The sequence below is a fragment of the Lissotriton vulgaris genome, chromosome 6 (assembly GCF_964263255.1).
Source record: "Lissotriton vulgaris chromosome 6, aLisVul1.2, whole genome shotgun sequence".
Lineage (NCBI taxonomy): Eukaryota > Metazoa > Chordata > Amphibia > Caudata > Salamandridae > Lissotriton > Lissotriton vulgaris.
This window is the reverse complement of record NC_141694.1, coordinates 974,059,875-974,078,867: the sequence shown is the minus strand read 5'-3', so window position 1 is coordinate 974,078,867 and position 18,993 is coordinate 974,059,875. Positions and strand designations below refer to the sequence as shown.

The 18,993-nt window shown below is 35.5% G+C and overlaps 1 protein-coding gene across 1 annotated transcript; it reads left to right on the top strand.

Moving 5' to 3' along the window:
• Positions 1-4,338: 4,338 nt before the first annotated feature.
• LOC147708265 (uncharacterized) lies at positions 4,339-16,315 on the top strand. Its single transcript, XM_086925331.1, has 2 exons — positions 4,339-4,371; positions 8,442-16,315. Exon 2 carries the CDS (start codon positions 8,481-8,483, stop codon positions 14,937-14,939), a length of 6,459 nt encoding a protein of 2,152 aa, XP_086781457.1. The 5' UTR covers positions 4,339-4,371; positions 8,442-8,480; the 3' UTR covers positions 14,940-16,315.
• Positions 16,316-18,993: the final 2,678 nt, after the last annotated feature.

Here is an 18,993-nt window from a genome sequence, read left to right as displayed (position 1 = left end):
TAGAATTTTCAGAAATCCCATAGGGAATTAATCCTAACTATATATACCTACTGGCGATAGCCAGTAGGTAATATATATATATATATATATATATATATATATATATATATATATATATATATAACATTTCTATGGCAAAATGAAACCCCTCATTTTGTTCCTTTGCAAATTAAATGTTTTAAGTGTTAACACTTTATTCCAATCAAGATGACTTCAGGTGTGCCATACTTTTGTCATAAGTAAGACTGTTAGCGCTCTAGTTGTTCTTTAGAACACTCTGGGACATTCTGTCACTGGGCTATAGTTGAGCTACATCTGGCTGATATTTGGGCTACATTTGTTTTTTTTTGTCTCTGGTGGCCATCTTTGGGCTACATTGGGCTACATTGGACTACATTTGGGCTCTAACATATATATAGCCCAATGTAGCCCAATATATATTTTTCAAAGTTAATTTTCGTAAAAACCACTGGAGCATATATCTTGAGACATAGCAAAGGCACATCGGGCTACCAGTCCCTACAATTTTGCCAAGTTTTGTGGAAATCCATTCAGCCGTTCGAGCTAAAAGTGAGTCCAACCGCCCTATGGAAAACTCAATGTTAAAAACACGTTTTGGGACCCCCCTTTTTTCTCGGCCCCCGCTTGACGAAACCCCCCAAACTTTCAGGGGACGCTCAGAAACAAAATGTGCCATTTTCCTGAAAATTTCAGCCAATTCCGTCCATCAACGCCAAAGTTATTCAACATATAATTTTCAGAAATCCCTATTCAAAAAAATCCTAACTATATATACCTACTGGCGACCGCCAGTAGGTTATATACATATATATATATATATATATATATATATATATATATATATATATATATATATATATATATATATATATATATATATATATTACCTACTGGCGGTCGCCAGTAGGTAGTTATAGTTAGGATAATTTTCAATGTTAAATCTCAACATTCTATTTTGAATAACTTTGGCGCCGGTTGACGAATCTGCCTGAAATTTTCAGGAAAATGGTCTCATGGCGGTCCGGTCCTTCCCTGAAAGTTTGGGGGGGATTCATCAAGCGGGGGCCGAGATAAAAGGGGGGTCCCAAAACGCGTTTTCCCCATGTTAATTTCCATAGGGCGGTCGATTTCACTTTTAGCCCGAACGGCTGAATGGATTTCCACCAAACTTGGCAAAATTGTAGGGACTGGTAGCCCGATGTGCCTTTGCTATGTCTCAAGATATGTGCTTCAGTGGATTTTGAGAAATTAACGTCCAAAAAAATATATATATCTGTAGCCGCGCTCCGGTACGCGCACCAGTGAGCGCTCCAGGCGCGACACGCGACTTGCGCGCAGAAAGCTGATTGGCTCTCAGTTGTCTGTAAACATTCTAAACAGTCCGGAGCGGCCGCCATCTTGTCTATCGGTAAAATCTAGTCATAAGAGGTGGCAAAAACAAAGGGTGGAATTGACCATAAGGGGGCAGGGTAGACCCCCCCTGACCCCCTAGGTTTGATATGGGGGCCATTAAAGGGCCCCGCGGGGCCTCAAAAAATTTTTTTTTTTTTTCGATTTTCGCGGGGGAAGCGCCTGGTGCGCGCACCGGGGAGCGTATCGGGGAGGGTACTATGGAAAAATAATCACTTCAAAAATTGTATGTTTATGAATTGTTTTTTTTTTTATTTTTTTATTTTATGTAAGTACCTACATGTAGGTACTAATGAAGAGACTTAAATTTAATGTTCACCATCTTCTTTGTAGACATCTTGCATGTTGTTATTGTATTTTTTGTGGTATATGGAATTCATAATATAGTCTGTCTGGAAAGGAGAAACAGATCTTTTAAGCACTCCCTGAGAATTTCTAGGGGATCATGAGTAGTCTGTCCTGTTCACTTATGAAAATGAGGTGTAAAATATTCATATGAGATAATATAGTGGGAGAAAGGTAGTAACTATGAGTAAACTTACTATGTAACAGAAAAATAGTTGAACAGTATACTATAAGTCTCACTTTATATTTTAAACATTTTTGGTAATACTTCATGAATTACATATAAAAAAGAATATTGTCTGAAACAATTGAAATTATTAAAGATAAATTTATTCCTCTGATTCTTTTTCATAATTTAATAAAATTTCTAACATAATATTGTCCGGAATTTCCTCATAATTATATGTACATGATTCAATTTCTTCCAAACATTCTATAAACTGTTCATCCAAAGAGTCATCCATGAAATCAACTTCTTTTTTTTCATCTTCTGGTTTTTCCACCTTTACTTTGATAGAAGTATCATTTGCCTTATTTTCTCCTTCCATTTTCTTTCTGAAAATTGCATACAAATTAACTATATTAGTAGAGCTAGTATACCAGAGAAGCCTAACTCAATCCATAACTATTACAGAGAAGTCTATCTCTATCTCTAACTATTAAAGAGGGATAGCATATCACTAACAGAATATTTTTTAAGAAATAAACTTAACGTGTACAATATACTTCCATAATTAGAAGTTACCTTAGAGAAATTAGTTGAAGTTGTCAGTGAAATTTGTTTTCAAGTGTACTTCAGGAAGCAGTAGTCAAAATGGCTGTGTTTCCCTCTCTTCTTTTATATATATTGTTGTACTTAACCAATCAAACGTCAGGAAATAATCGTAGAAAATGAGAGATACTTTTTAATTGGTTGTAAATTCTAACATTACAAGTGTGTTTTTGTCATGTAATTTACCTCAGGATATTTAGACAGGCCTGTAGCCTAAATGTCTCAATGGAATTTCACCAAATTTGGGCAAATGGTAGGGACTGCTATGTAGTAGGGCGTATTCTATATTTGATGAAAGTGTCTCCATTGGGTTTTCCGTAAATTACTTTCCCACCTTTTTTTAACGAGCGCTTACTGGTGCGCGCTCCTGTACGCGCACTGGCAGCGTTACGGGAGTCCTCCATTTTGTGTTTCGGAACAATCGAGACACAAGATGGAGGGTAAACAATGTTCGGAATGGATAGAAGGGGGAACTGTAGAGACTTCTTGACCCTCTAGGTTTTCTGAGGGGGGCTTAGGAGGCTCATAAACGTGAAAAAAAAAAAAATTCTTTAATTTTTCGCGGGGGTAGCGCCTGGTGCGCGCACCTGTAAGCGTACCGGAAAGCGTACTTTGGTGAAAAATAGTGAAAAAAGTTAGAAAAAAATAAACGCTTTGAATGATCAGAGTTAGGGTAGCTCTGAAAAGAGCTTTTGGGTTCTGTGGTTGATTTAGGTACCTACAAGTAGGTTCCAATACACATTCTTAAATTCAGGAGGAATATTCTATTCCCCTCATCTGAGAAGTGCACTCCATCTCCTCTGTAGATGTCTTGCATGTTGTAACGCAAGTTATTATTGTATAATGAACCCATTCCATAGTCTCTCATGTAAGCAGAAACAGATTTATTTACATGTTTCCGTGCTTTCTCAAATTGTGGACCAAATTGGTTGGACCAGTTCCATTTCTGTCTTTGGCATATATTGGAATATACCAAGGCAGTGTGGGGAAAAAGTATCATCAATTGATGAAAGGTGTCCTTTAATAGCATTTCCAGACCTACCCCAGTTAATGTGCCTAGATCGTTTCCACCACAGTGCACAATTATAAGGTCAGGTTCTGGCAGATGCAAAAAGGTTTTCACCAATGGTATCAATTGGTGACATTTTAATCCTCTGTGGCCAATCCACTTGATTTCCACATTTGATAAATCAAGGTTATGAAAATTTCTGCTAGCTGCATACCTTTGAGCCCAGTGGATGTAGCTATGTCCAATAACCCAAACAGAGTACATGATGTGAGAAGGTTCTGGTCCAGTCAGATGAAGTGTGGGAATGAAATGGCAGTTGGAACAGTAGGAGTTCACAAAAAAATAATTGTGGAGTTTCTGTGCTCTTGAATCACTAGCAATGATTGGTGGATTCAGATAGTTGAAAACTGAAAGTTAGGGTGTATGGTTATGTTGTGTGAAAGAAGCAATTTGAATGGTTTAAAAAAAGTCACCAAAAGCAAAAATACCCTGTATAGGCTGCTGTATTGACAGGTCAAACATCCTTGCTGAGTTAATTTGCAACATTGTAAGATAAACTTTTGAACCTTACAGTTCAGTTAGGAGGGAGTTGCTATGGTAACAGATAGAAAGGTTTGAGAGGGGGATGGGTGTTGGTTTGAAAATAGTGAGGGAAGAGTTTTCATTGGTTGAATTAAGGCATATGTGTACAAAGATAGAGATTTTCTATGCCAGTCTTGGTTTCAGTGTATTGAGAGCACACCTTCTCCTCTGCTAAAGAAAAATTGGTGTGTGTGTCTGACACTGTTTTCAATCTCCAAAAGCATTTCTAAAGGTAAGTAATGATTCATTTAATTTAGATAGAGATTTATTTTCTCTATGGAGAATATTTGGAAGCAGATAGTTATGTTTTAGAAGTGAAATTGTATGTTAGTATATAAGTCCTGCGCAGTGTTTTTTACATGTTATTTAAAAATCGATTTTGGGTGCAAATGAATGGTATTTTTATTTGGCCTTTTTTATGATTGCCATGTGCAGTTGATGCATGACTTTAAACATGGGTAATAAGTGATGCACTGGTGGCGCCAGGCTTTTATAAATGAGGCCCTGACTTTGTTTGATGATATTGAGTGGTTGTAGTTAGGTTCTGTGCAGTGTTTCTTACATGTTATTGAAAAATCGATTTTTGGGTGCAATTGATTGGTATATGTATTTGGCCCTTATTTATGAATGCCATGTGCAGCTGATGCATGACTTTAAACATGGGTAATAAGTGACGCACTGGTGGTGCAAGGCTTTCATAAATAAGGCCCTGACTTTGTTTGATGATATTGAGTGGTTGTACTTAGGTTCTGTGCAGTGTTCCTTACATGTTATTCAAAAATCGATTTTTGGGTGCAATTGATTGGTATATGTATTTGGCCCTTATTTATGAATGCCATGTGCAGCTGATGCATGACTTTAAACATGGGTAATAAGTGACGCACTGGTGGCGCAAGGCTTTCATAAATAAGGCCCTGACTTTGTTTGATGATATTGAGTGGTTGTACTTAGGTTCTGTGCAGTGTTCCTTACATGTTATTCAAAAATCGATTTTTGGGTGCAATTGATTAGTATATGTATTTGGCCCTTATTTATGATTGCCATGTGAAACTGATGCATGATTTTAAACATGGGTAATAAGTGACGCACTGGTGGCGCAAGGCTTTCATAAATAAGGCCCTGACTTTGTTTGATGATATTGATTGGTTGTACTTAGGTTCTGCGCCGTGTTTCTTACATGTTATTGAAAAATCGAATTTTGGGTGCAATTGATTAGTATATGTATTTTGCCCTAATTTATGATTGCCATGTGCAACTGATGCATGACTTTAAACATGGGTAATAAGTGACGCACTGGTGGCGCAAGGCTTTCATAAATAAGGCCTGACTTTGTTTGATGATATTGAGTGGTTGTACTTAGGTTCTGTGCAGTGTTCCTTACATGTTATTCAAAAATCGATTTTTGGGTGCAATTGATTGGTATATGTATTTGGCCCTTATTTATGATTGCCATGTGCAGCTGATGCATGACTTTAAACATGGGTAATAAGTGACGCACTGGTGGCGCAAGGCTTTCATAAATAAGGCTCTGACTTTGTTTGATGATATTGATTGGTTGTACATAGGTTCTGTGCAGTGTTCCTTACATGTTATTCAAAAATCGATTTTTGGGTGCAATTGATTGGTATATGTATTTGGCCCTTATTTATGATTGCCATGTGCAACTGATGCATGACTTTAAACATGGGTAATAAGTGACGCACTGGTGGCGCAAGGCTTTCATAAATAAGGCCTGACTTTGTTTGATGATATTGAGTGGTTGTACTTAGGTTCTGTGCAGTGTTCCTTACATGTTATTCAAAAATCGATTTTTGGGTGCAATTGATTGGTATATGTATTTGGCCCTTATTTATGATTGCCATGTGAAACTGATGCATGATTTTAAACATGGGTAATAAGTGACGCACTGGTGGCGCAAGGCTTTCATAAATAAGGCCCTGACTTTGTTTGATGATATTGAGTGGTTGTACTTAGGTTTTGCGCAGTGTTTCTTACATGTTATTCAAAAATCGATTTTTGGGTGCAATTGATTGGTATATGTATTTGGCCCTTATTTATGATTGCCATGTGCAACTGATGCATGACTTTAAACATGGGTAATAAGTGACGCACTGGTGGCGCAAGGCTTTCATAAATAAGGCCTGACTTTGTTTGATGATATTGAGTGGTTGTACTTAGGTTCTGTGCAGTGTTCCTTACATGTTATTCAAAAATCGATTTTTGGGTGCAATTGATTGGTATATGTATTTTGCCCTAATTTATGATTGCCATGTGCAGCTGATGTATGACTTTAAACATGGGTAATACGTGACGCACTGGTGGCGCAAGGCTTTCATAAATAAGGCCTGACTTTGTTTGATGATATTGAGTGGTTGTACTTAGGTTCTGTGCAGTGTTCCTTACATGTTATTCAAAAATCGATTTTTGGGTGCAATTGATTGGTATATGTATTTGGCCCTTATTTATGATTGCCATGTGCAACTGATGCATGACTTTAAACATGGGTAATAAGTGACGCACTGGTGGCGCAAGGCTTTCATAAATAAGGCCTGACTTTGTTTGATGATATTGAGTGGTTGTACTTAGGTTCTGTGCAGTGTTCCTTACATGTTATTCAAAAATCGATTTTTGGGTGCAATTGATTGGTATATGTATTTGGCCCTTATTTATGATTGCCATGTGAAACTGATGCATGATTTTAAACATGGGTAATAAGTGACGCACTGGTGGCGCAAGGCTTTCATAAATAAGGCCCTGACTTTGTTTGATGATATTGATTGGTTGTACTTAGGTTCTGCGCAGTGTTTCTTACATGTTATTCAAAAATCGATTTTTGGGTGCAATTGATTGGTATATGTATTTGGCCCTTATTTATGATTGCCATGTGAAACTGATGCATGATTTTAAACATGGGTAATAAGTGACGCACTGGTGGCGCAAGGCTTTCATAAATAAGGCCCTGACTTTGTTTGATGATATTGATTGGTTGTACTTAGGTTCTGCGCAGTGTTTCTTACATGTTATTCAAAAATCGATTTTTGGGTGCAATTGATTGGTATATGTATTTGGCCCTTATTTATGATTGCCATGTGCAGCTGATGCATGACTTTAAACATGGGTAATAAGTGACGCACTGGTGGCGCAAGGCTTTCATAAATAAGGCTCTGACTTTGTTTGATGATATTGATTGGTTGTACATAGGTTCTGCACAGTGTTTCTTACATGTTATTCAAAAATCGATTTTTGGGTGCAATTGATTGGTATATGTATTTGGCCCTTATTTATGATTGCCATGTGCAGCTGATGCATGACTTTAAACATGGGTAATAAGTGACGCACTGGTGGCGCAAGGCTTTCATAAATAAGGCCTGACTTTGTTTGATGATATTGAGTGGTTGTACTTAGGTTCTGTGCAGTGTTCCTTACATGTTATTCAAAAATCGATTTTTGGGTGCAATTGATTGGTATATGTATTTGGCCCTTATTTATGATTGCCATGTGAAACTGATGCATGATTTTAAACATGGGTAATAAGTGACGCACTGGTGGCGCAAGGCTTTCATAAATAAGGCCCTGACTTTGTTTGATGATATTGATTGGTTGTACTTAGGTTCTGCGCCGTGTTTCTTACATGTTATTGAAAAATCGATTTTTGGGTGCAATTGATTGGTATATGTATTTTGCCCTAATTTATGATTGCCATGTGCAACTGATGCATGACTTTAAACATGGGTAATAAGTGACGCACTGGTGGCGCAAGGCTTTCATAAATAAGGCCCTGACTTTGTTTGATGATATTGATTGGTTGTACATAGGTTCTGCACAGTGTTTCTTACATGTTATTCAAAAATCGATTTTTGGGTGCAATTGATTGGTATATGTATTTGGCCCTTATTTATGATTGCCATGTGCAGCCGATGCAAAACTTTAAACATGGGTAATAAGTGACGCACTGGTGGCGCAAGGCCTTTATAAATCAGACCCTGACTTTGTTTGATGATATTGAGTGGTTGTACTTAGGTTTTGCGCAGTGTTTCTTACATGTTATTGAAAAATCGATTTTTGGGTGCAATTGATTGGTATTTGCATTTGGCCCTTATTTATGAATGCCATGTGCAGCTGATGCTTGACTTTAAACATGGGTAATAAGTGACGCACTGGTGGCGCAAGGCCTTTAAAAATAAAGCCATGAGTTGCTATTGTATAAACTTAAATATGTTGCAATTTATTGTTTATATTGTTTGCTTTTTAACATTACTTTGTTGTTTGCTAATAGTGGTCTTTCATGTGTTTTTTTAACAGAACAACAGATTCAAATCAACTTCTGAAAAGGAAGCAAAAATGCCTTCAAGGCAAAGAAATATCAAAAATACCATACGGAAAAGGAGAACATCAACAACAGAGTTTATGGAATCCTCTTCAACAACTACTTCAAAAAACACCAGAAAAGCTTCTGGTAAGCCAATTAAGTCTTTTCTTCGCAACATATGTCGTAGGAAAAAAAATGAAATTGCTAATGTGAATATACAGAAAAAGTCAACAAATCTAAAAAGGAAAGAGAAGCCCACAAAAAATGTTTCCATTGGACCAGGAGAGAAGAGAATGGTTAGCAATAGAAGGGTAAATGTTTTTAGGGACATTCGTAGGCGAATGTTTCGCAATAGGGTAGTTTTAAATTTGCTAAAAAATGAAAAGAAAAGTAAACTAAAAGCTGCTTTTTACAAGAAAAAGAAAAGTGTAGAAAAGATTGTTGATCAGGCTTTTGAAGTTAAGAAAAAATTATTTATTTTAATAATCAATAGAATTAGGATACTTAATAAGGCAATGGATGTTTTCAAATCGAACAGTAGATGGAAAAGAATTATTAATCGGAGTAATTTTTGTGAAGTATTTTCTGGTGAATGGATGCATAGTTCAAGTTCTGAGCCTTTTTTTAATGAGGAGAGTTACTTTCAGGAAAATGATTTGGTGCATGCAGTTGACACCAGTGGTCGTGCATATGAGGTGAAAGATAGTTGTGTGATGGAAAAAGAGAAACTTGTATCTAGAGATGCAGAAGAGGTCTTAGCTGATGAAGTTTTAGGGAGACGTACTAAGGGTCCAGTGTACACATGGAAATGCAGTAGTATTTGTAGTGTGCGACAGGAATCAATTGATTTGCTTCGAAATTTCTTACGTACATATAGTAAAAAAAGTCTCAAACAAAAAATGAAGATCCTGCAAGAGTTAGATCCTTGCAGAGTGAGAGAAAGCACAGGTTTGCAAGGGCATTCACTAGCATGTCTTTCTAGAAAAGTTTGTCGGAGTGTTTTTCATCATTTTAGGATGTTAGCAGTGCATCATAATAACGTAAGGAAATTAGTGAGGAAGTTGTATTATGCAAAAAGTCCTGCACTTAAGCTTAAACAGTTAAATAGTGCTCTTTTGCATGGATCTGAAGTGGATGTGAAGACTATTTGTGAAGAAATTGAGTTTTGTTATTTTGGGAACAAAGAGGACAGTGTAGAAATAGATATAGTAATGGATGGTAATGCAGAAGATAATGGACAAATTTCAAGTATTGAAAAGTTTGATGAGGAAATTATCAAGTTTAAGGTGAAATCAAGTGAGAGGCCTAATGTAACTTGTGTGTGTTGTCGACGGACTCATTATAAAATTCAGACTAGGTTAGTTGATTTATATGCAAAAAGTGAATTGGAAAATAATAGTGAATGGGAGGATTTTGTAAGTTATTTGTTGGTGGAGAATTCTTTTGATTTGAGTTTGGATCAGCGTATTTGCACTTATTGTTTGAAAAAATTAAATGAAAATAGAATGCCTGCAAGAGCAGTTTATAATAATCTTCAGTTGATAGATATTCCTTCTGAATTGATGGATCTAAATACTTATGAATCTATTTTGATTCAATGTGTCCATCCTTTTCAGGCTATTGTTCGCATGGAGCCTAAGACAGGGAAATTGCCTCCATCAGATTTACTGAGAGGATTAAAGGGAAGAGTTGTTTATTTGCCTCTAGATGTAAAGAAAAATATTAATACAATTGGTGTAGAAAGAGTAGAAGAAGATCCTTTAGTTATTCTAGTTAATGGGGTTCCAACAAAGAGTAAGAAAATTTGGCAAGATTTAGTGGATGTTAAAAAAGTCAAGAAGGCAACGTTGTATTTAGTTAAAAACAATGAGTACTACAAACATGTAAGTGTTGGAGTAGAGGAAACAGCTACAGAAGAAGATAGTGATTCTTCAGTTGGTCAAATTGAAAAAGTTGATGTGTCTAGAACTGAAGAAATATATGAACATTATACTGTTCATCCTTTGCATTCCAAAGAAGTAATGGGAAATGCAATTGACTTGTTTCAAATGAAGGCAGCAAAAGGAAGTCCCATTAGTGTATGGGAAGAAAGTTTGGAAGCTCGTTGTTTTCCACAATTATTTCCAACAGGTTGTGGTGGACGATATGATGATCGACCAGTTCAAATTCCTGCAGCTGAATACCGGACTCTAAGATTATATGCAGAAGATCCAAGGTTTCGTCAATGCATTCCATATTTATTTCATCTACTGTTTGAAAGTGATTTGTCTGGGCTTTCTTATGCAGTTAATCATATATTAAAAAGTGGACCTCATTTGCAAAATGTATGTGCAAGGGACTTTATGGAGAAAGTTAATCTGCAAGACAGTATTTTGGAATCTCAGCTAATCAATCTCATGGCATGTCAACGTGGAACCAACGAGTATTGGTTTCGTCGTCATGGAGAATTGAAATGTATGCTAAGAAACTTAGGAACTCCTACATGGTTCCTCACTCTTAGCTGTGCTGAGTATGCCTGGGACGATTTACTTCAATTTCTACGAGAGGCAAATGAAAACATACCAAATATAGAATTGAAAACACCAGGAGAACTGTGTTCTTTAGATCCAGTGAATGTTTGCAGATATTTTAATCATAGATTTGAAGCTATGATGTCTTTTATTACCAACAAAAAAAATCCTCCCCTTGGAGAGGTTTTGGATTTCTTTTGGAGGAAGGAATATCAAGCGAGAGGTGCTCCTCATATACATATGTTGTTGTGGATTAAAGATGCACCCAAATTTGGATCAGATTCAGATGAAACAGTGATGAGTTTCATTGAAGAGTATTCAACATGTGCTGTTCCAAAATCTACTGAAGAAAACAATTTAAGGCAACAAGTTTTACGTTTTCAATCTCATCGTTGTGGAAAGTACTGTCGTCGAAAATTTAAAAACAAGGAAAAGTACTACACGAAATGTCGTTTTGCATTTCCTCGACCAGTGATTTCTAAAGGAAGAGTAAATAATTTGATGTCATCTCTACGACATACTGTGACGAGAAAATCTCCCAAAAACACATATAATTTGAAAAGAAATGAAGAATCTAAGTACATCAACGATTACAACCCAGTGATTTTGTCCATGTGGAATGCTAACATGGATATTCAGTTCGTTGCTGACAACTCTATTGCTGTGGCTCGATATGTGACATCTTACATCACCAAAAAAGAAAAGACAGAACTGAAGGAAATGTGGGAGGACATTTCACATGAAAAGAGTCTAAGCAAGAAATTATACAGTTTCAGTCTGAAGATGTTGTCGCATCGAGAAATTGGAGCATATGAATGTTCTGATCGGTTATCATCAGCAAGTCTCTATGCCAAATCAAGAACAATCATTTGGGTGAGTCTTGGTCTTGCTGCAACACGAAACCGAGTTTTGAAATCTGTACAAGAAATTGAATATTTGGCGGAAAAAGAACCAAACAGTACAGATATTTTGAAGACAAATATGTTGGATACATACTATCCAAATAGAAGTACTCACCTTGAGAACACATGTTTGTATGAAGTTCTTCAAAACTACAGTTATAAGAGGAACATCACAGAAGATATCAATAATGGAAAATATGCACTCATTGGCTATGAAGGATGTCTAGTGAAGCAGAAAAAAGGCCATTTGATTAATCATCGAAAATTGAGTTGTGAAGTTCCAGACAAAAGAGAATTTTACTATTTAGCTCTTTTGCAACTCTTTAAGCCATGGCGTACAGAAGAGGAACTACTTGGAGATTTTCTCTGTTATGAAGACTCTTTTAATGCAACTAAGGATACCATAGAATGTCCTATTTTTCTAAATTATCTGCAAATGTTGAATGAAGAAATGGAGCAAGAAACCACAATTGCTGAAGAGATAGCTAGAAACAGTTCTCAAGATAGTCAGAGTTCTACTTCATTGAGCCAGGATCCACTAGGAGGACCAATTATCCAAAATGAAGCTGCCACTGCCATGGATGAGGTGGAAAGAGCTATGGAACAAGCTCAAGAGGATGGAGTTAACTTAGAAGATTTGGTAACGCAACTAAACATTGAGCAGAAAAAGATATATGATGAAGTCACAGAGCAGATTGAACATGGATTCAGACATGAGAAAAAAGAGTGCTCATGTATATTATTTGACCCTGTCCGACTGTATGTAAGTGGAGAAGCGGGGACAGGAAAAAGTTTTCTAATTAAAGCCGTTGCAAGTTATCTGCAGAAAAGGACTGATTCACCACTGTCTTGTGTTGTAACTGCTCCAACTGGTCTGGCAGCACATAACATTAAAGGGATTACTCTACATCGTTTATTGATGCTGCCAGTTGAACATGATAATAAATTGCATTACAACAAGCTATCTGGAGATGCGTGTTCTGAAGTTTCAAGAGTCTTGAAGAAAATGAAACTTCTTATCATAGATGAAGTAAGCATGGTCTCAAATCTAATGCTTGCTTTTGTGCATTTGAGAATGCAAGAAATTCTTAAAACAGACTATGATGTGTTATTTGGAGGAAAACACATTATTGTTTTTGGAGATCTATTGCAGTTGACTCCAGTAAAAGGACAACCAGTGTTTAAAATGCTCACGCATGAAGATACCAGGAAGTCCCTTGGAAGCATTGGAAATGTTAATATATGGCTAAATTTTAAATATGCTGAACTGCTTCAAAATATGCGACAGGCCAAGGATGAAGATTATAAAAATATTCTACAAGATGTAAGAATTGGAAAAATGACTGAGAAAGGGAAAAAAGCTTTGCATAGTCGATTAATTTCAAATTTGTATGCAAATGAAAACATTCTTCCAGAGAATATTTTTAAAAAAATGACTGAGAAGAAATCTGGGATATGTTTGATGCCAACTCTGCAAGAATGTTCCATCTTCAATCAAAAAATGTTAGACTTAGAAAATGAAGAGATTGTGAAACTGGAAGCAATAGATAAAATAGAGCATATGGGTGCAACAATTGTTTTGTCAGAAAATTTGAAAACTAAATTGCATTCATTGGAGAAAAGTATTTCAAAAACAGCTGGTTTTGAAAAGACTCTGAATGTGTGTTTAAATTGTCGTATCATTTTGAGAAGGAATTTAAATGTTGAAAGCGGTCTGGTAAATGGAGCAATGGGTTATGTTGTTGATTTTGTGAATTACAGAAATAGAGATGGAATTGAATTTTTAAAAATAAAATTTGATGGCATTGAACAAGTACAACAAATAAGTCGTTGTTCTGCTAGATTTTTACTTGTAAAAGACTTATATGTTCGCCGAAAACAGTTTCCTGTTTGTTTGGCGTATGCAGTGACAATTCATAAATCTCAAGGTTTAAGTGTAGATAGTGCATTGGTGAACATTGGAAGATCTGTGTTTAAAGAGGGTATGGCATATGTGGCATTATCTCGAGTCAGAACTTTATCAGGATTGTACTTGATTGCGTGTGATGAGACAAAGATTTCTGCCGATCTAGATTGTGTTAAAGAATACAATAGGTTAAGAAGAGAGTATGCTCCACATTTGCCTCAATATCCTCTGTTTGAAAAACGTGTGGTAGGCCGAAAAAGAAGAAATGAGGATAATTGTAGTGAGGTAGTTGCAAAAAGACAAAAAGTAGAGAAAACTGTAATTGAAAACAGGAAGAAAAAGAATTGTGGAGAAAATGTTGTTGGATTTCAGTTTGAAAACAGTTCTGGTGTCAACTGCTATGCTAATGTAGTGGTTAATGTTGTTTTTTTTCTTAAAAGTTTACAAGAACAGATTGTTGAAAATCGGGATCAAAGATTGTGTGGTTTATTGAATTCTGTGTTTCAGAAATGTAGCAGTGTTACAGCACAAATAGAAAGTGTAACAGAAATTCGAAATATTTTAGATTTGTGTTCTGGTCAAGATAAATTTTCACAGAACATTCAGCAGGATTGTCAGGAATTTTTAATGTATATGTTTGGTGTTTTGGAAGATGAAGGTGTAGATGTAGATAATCTTTTCAGTCTTTCTTATCAATGGCAGCATGACTGCCACAATTGTAGTTTATCAAGTACTACTACAATAGACACTGAAAGATTTATATATTTGACTTTACCAGACTGTAAATCAGTGTCTTTTAAAAATCTAGTTAAAGCAGCAGATCATAATATGGTGTGTACCCAATGTAACTGTACAATGCTGTCCACATTATTTATACAAAGGTATGGGCAGTATATTATTTTAGTTTTCCAACGATGTAGACCTGATGGAACTAAATTGACAACTTCTATCAAAAATTTTGTGGCTTCTCAGTTATCAATTTCTGGAAGGACCTTTACAACTGAAGCTATTATTTATCATGATGGATCTTCGACCACCTCAGGACATTATACATGCTACTTAAAATCTGAAAATGGATGGAGTTACTGCAATGATTCTCATTTAACTTATAAACAACGTTTGCCTTATGACTCTACAAATTCTTATCTAGTGTTTTTAAAACCAAAGTTTTAGTAAAGGGAATTGGCCTTTGAAGACGGGAATAGTTAATAAAAGTTAGTTAGTTAGTTAGTTAATCTAATATTTGAAATTATTTATCTCATGTAGATACTTTAAGTGGATCTCAAAGTAAAAAATACTGATATATCTGACACAAATTGGCCGTGAGGAAAATGTAAGATATGATGTTGTTAGAAGTTGATGAAATCGAAGTTATAGAGCACAGCAGACTTTTTTTCACCAAAAGGACCTTCACTATCTGCAATCTCATGTAGATACTTTAAGTGGATCTCAAAGTAAAAAATACTGATATATCTGACACAAATTGGCCGTGAGGAAAGTGTAACATATGATGTTGTTAGATCTTTTTTCATAGGAAGTCGATGAAATGGAAGTTATAGAGCACAGCAGACTTTTTTCCACCAAAAGGACCTTCACTATCTGCAATTTGGTCTCACGGAAAAGTAAGTGAATCAAAGATTAGTGTACTTATATGAGATGTATGTTTGAATGGGTTTTTTTAAACACAATCTTTTAGATTGTGTTTTTTTTTTCCCGCTGTTATATGATGAAGACTTTGATCTCACTAATTTAAGTGAAATTCAATATATTCTGAGAACAGCAAAAATAAATAATGTAACATATTGTAGAAGTTATTGTGTAGTTTGCATTGTGTAATTTATATTGTGTTCACATTGTCTTATACTCATTTTCTTTTTCACCCTTATTTACCTCTCTTTACTAATTTACACTCTTTTTTCATCGCTGTTTCTTTAGTGCACTTCATTCACAACTTCTTAATCTAATAGGAACTGTCTGCATTTCCTCTGTTCCTTCCACCACTTTTTATCTTTTTCATATTCTCACAGTACCACTGCTTTAGTTTCCTAACCCTCTCTTTCTTTTTCTCCTTTTTTTTTCTTTCGCATCCATTGTACTGTAGTTCACTTAGTTCTTCCTTTTGTCTTTCTGTGTACTTACTCTCTCACTCCTGTTTTATCCATCGTTCTATACTAACTTCATTCCTTTCATCCCTTCACTCTGTTACTTTACTTCACTCACTCTCAATCATCTTCTATTCCTCTTTTTTATTTATAGTTTCTCAATCAGACTTCTCTCCTTTTCACTCATTTTTCTTTTATTTTCTTATCTTTACTGATTTTGATTTGATATCTTACATTCTTTTAGTATCTTATTTACCTTTAGGAATTTGTTCTCTTTCTATTTCTTTTTCCTTTTTTTTTCTCTTTCTACATTACTTTCTTTCTGTTTTTGTATCCTTCACTATTGCATCATTTCTTAGTAAACTTTTGTAGATTTTTAAACCTCATGAACTGTTGTTTCTATTTTATTATATATTTTTAAGAAATTATAACGTGTTTTTTCTTTTATCTTTCATAGATACAAGTTTGCATTGATTATATGGTAAGTGTGTTTACAAAATCTTTTTTGTTATCACCTTTTGTTTTATTTTCACTATTTTTCTGTCACCCTACCGCACCCCTATTTCCTTACTTTGCTTCCCTCACTTATTCTTTTGTTCCATGTTTACTTCCGACCACATTCAATTTCTTTCAGTACTTCTGCCTATGCACACTCCTTCACTTACCTTTTTTACTGGTTCACTTAGTCCCTTTGTGACAGTCCTTCTTTTACTCTCTCTCTTGTTTGTCTCTATTACTCCCCATGTGTTACCCTTATTCACTTACATGTACCCTCTTTCACCCCTTTTTACTTATATTCACTGATATTTACTTTCCCTCAATCACTGCTATTCTTTTCCTCTGATTCCGTCACTACCTGACATTCCCATACTTAACTGTCCTTCTTTTTACTTTCAACATCCATTTACAATCTCCCTTAACCTCTGCTTTAGTCTTCTTCCTATTTCTTCTTTCTTTTGCTCCCTTATTCATTTTTCTTTTCTCAGTTACTTCCTTTTACACTTTTTATCTGTCTTACTATCTATTACACAGTCCCTCCTTCATTTTTTTTTCTTTTTTTTTGTTAGTGCGCTGACGGTACGCGCACCGGTGCGCGCACCGAAAGCGAAATATAAAAAAAAATATTTTAAATTAAAAATATTATCTCAATATACATTATAGTGTTCATTTTTACAAAAACATACTTTAGCAATTCACTAAAAAACACATAGGTATGAGTCTGTATAAAAAGTTAGGAATTAGCATTAAAAAAACCTATGAAATTCACTGAAAAAACCAAAGGTTTCACACCAGTTATAGTTAGGAATTAGCATTTAAAAAACCTATGAAATTCACTGAAAAAACCATAGGTTTCACACCAGTTATAGTTAGGAATTAGCATTTAAAAAACCTATTAAATTCACTGAAAAAACCATAGGTTTCACACCAGTTATAGTTAGCTGGAAATTTTACTGATATAAAACCATTGAAATTCCCACGTTATAGTTAGTCGGACTCACTATAACTTGCGCGTGCAATGCACTGCTGATGACATCACATATTACATCACTCATGACATGGTCAGTGACATCACTCATGACACCATCCTTGTGACATAGTGACAGACCTCCTTTCACTATAATGTAACCCTTGAGACACATATTCAAAAATAGAAACTGAAATTTTTAATAAAATGGAGATACCTATATCAGTTACAACAAGCAATTCAGTAATTCCACTATCTATATACACATCCACTCATTCACCAACAGTTCTATATAGTCACTCATACATATACTCACTCATCATATGAAGTGATACACCTATACATCCTGTTACACACCGACATTCATCCAAAAGTTACTCACACACATATTCACACGTGCAAATAAACTATTGGACATCCATTTATTTGAATATAGAGTTATACACACACTTCCACCTTACTTCTATTTAAAATTACACATATTTATTCTCTTAAACAATCACTTATAGAAACACATACTTATTTAAACAGGAACTCTTACAATCTCTTACTCTCACATATACTCACTTATATACATCAATATTCATATATACTAGATTAAAACATATGTAGTTACTGATAAAGACACTAGTGAGACAGTCATTCACTCACTAACAAACACATATAGACACTCATCCACCCATACAGTCCTGTACATATGCTGTCTTCAAAACACATACAAACAAAGAGTCAGTCACTCATGCATCTATGTGCTAAGTAATACCCCCACCAAACCATATAGACACTCATACTGATACTAATAAAAATATCTAATAACCCATATACATACACATGAGTGGATGTGTATTAGATGGTGGTATTACTGAATTGGTTGTTGTAACTGGTATGGGTATATCCACTTTTTTGAAAATATTAGTTTCTATTTTTGAATATGTGTTTCAAGGGTTACATTATAGTGAAAGGAGGTCTGTCACTCTGTCGCAAGGATGATGTCATCAGTGATGTCATGAGTGATGTCACTGACCATGTCATGAGTGATGTAATATGTGATGTCATCAGCAGTGCATTGCACGCGCAAGTTATAGTGAGTCCGACTAACTATAACGTGGGAATTTCAATGGTTTTATATCAGTAAAATTTCCAGCTAACTATAACTGGTGTGAAACCTATGGTTTTTTCAGTGAATTTAATAGGTTTTTTAAATGCTAATTCCTAACTATAACTGGTGTGAAACCTATGGTTTTTTCAGTGAATTTCATAGGTTTTTTAAATGCTAATTCCTAACTATAACTGGTGTGAAACCTTTGGTTTTTTCAGTGAATATATATATATATATATTACCTACTGGCGGTCGCCAGTAGGTAGTTATAGTTAGGATTTTTTTCAATGTTAAATCTGAAAATTCTATTTGGAATAACTTTGACGCCGGTTGACGAATCTGCCTGAAAATTTCCTCAAAATGGCCTCGCGGCGTTCCAGTCCTTCCCTGAAAGTTTGGGGGGGATTCGTCAAGCGGGGGCCGAGATAAAAGGGGGGTCCCAAAACGCGTTTTCCCCATGTTAATTTCCATAGGGCGGTCGATTTCACTTTTAGCCCGAACGGCTGAATGGATTTCCACCAAACTTGGCAAAATTGTAGGGACTGGTAGCCCGATGTGCCT

Excerpts from the sequence above, each read along its gene's own strand:
- LOC147708265 (XM_086925331.1), top strand. The coding sequence starts at position 8,481 with ATGCCTTCAAGGCAAAGAAATATCAAAAATACCATACGGAAAAGGAGA.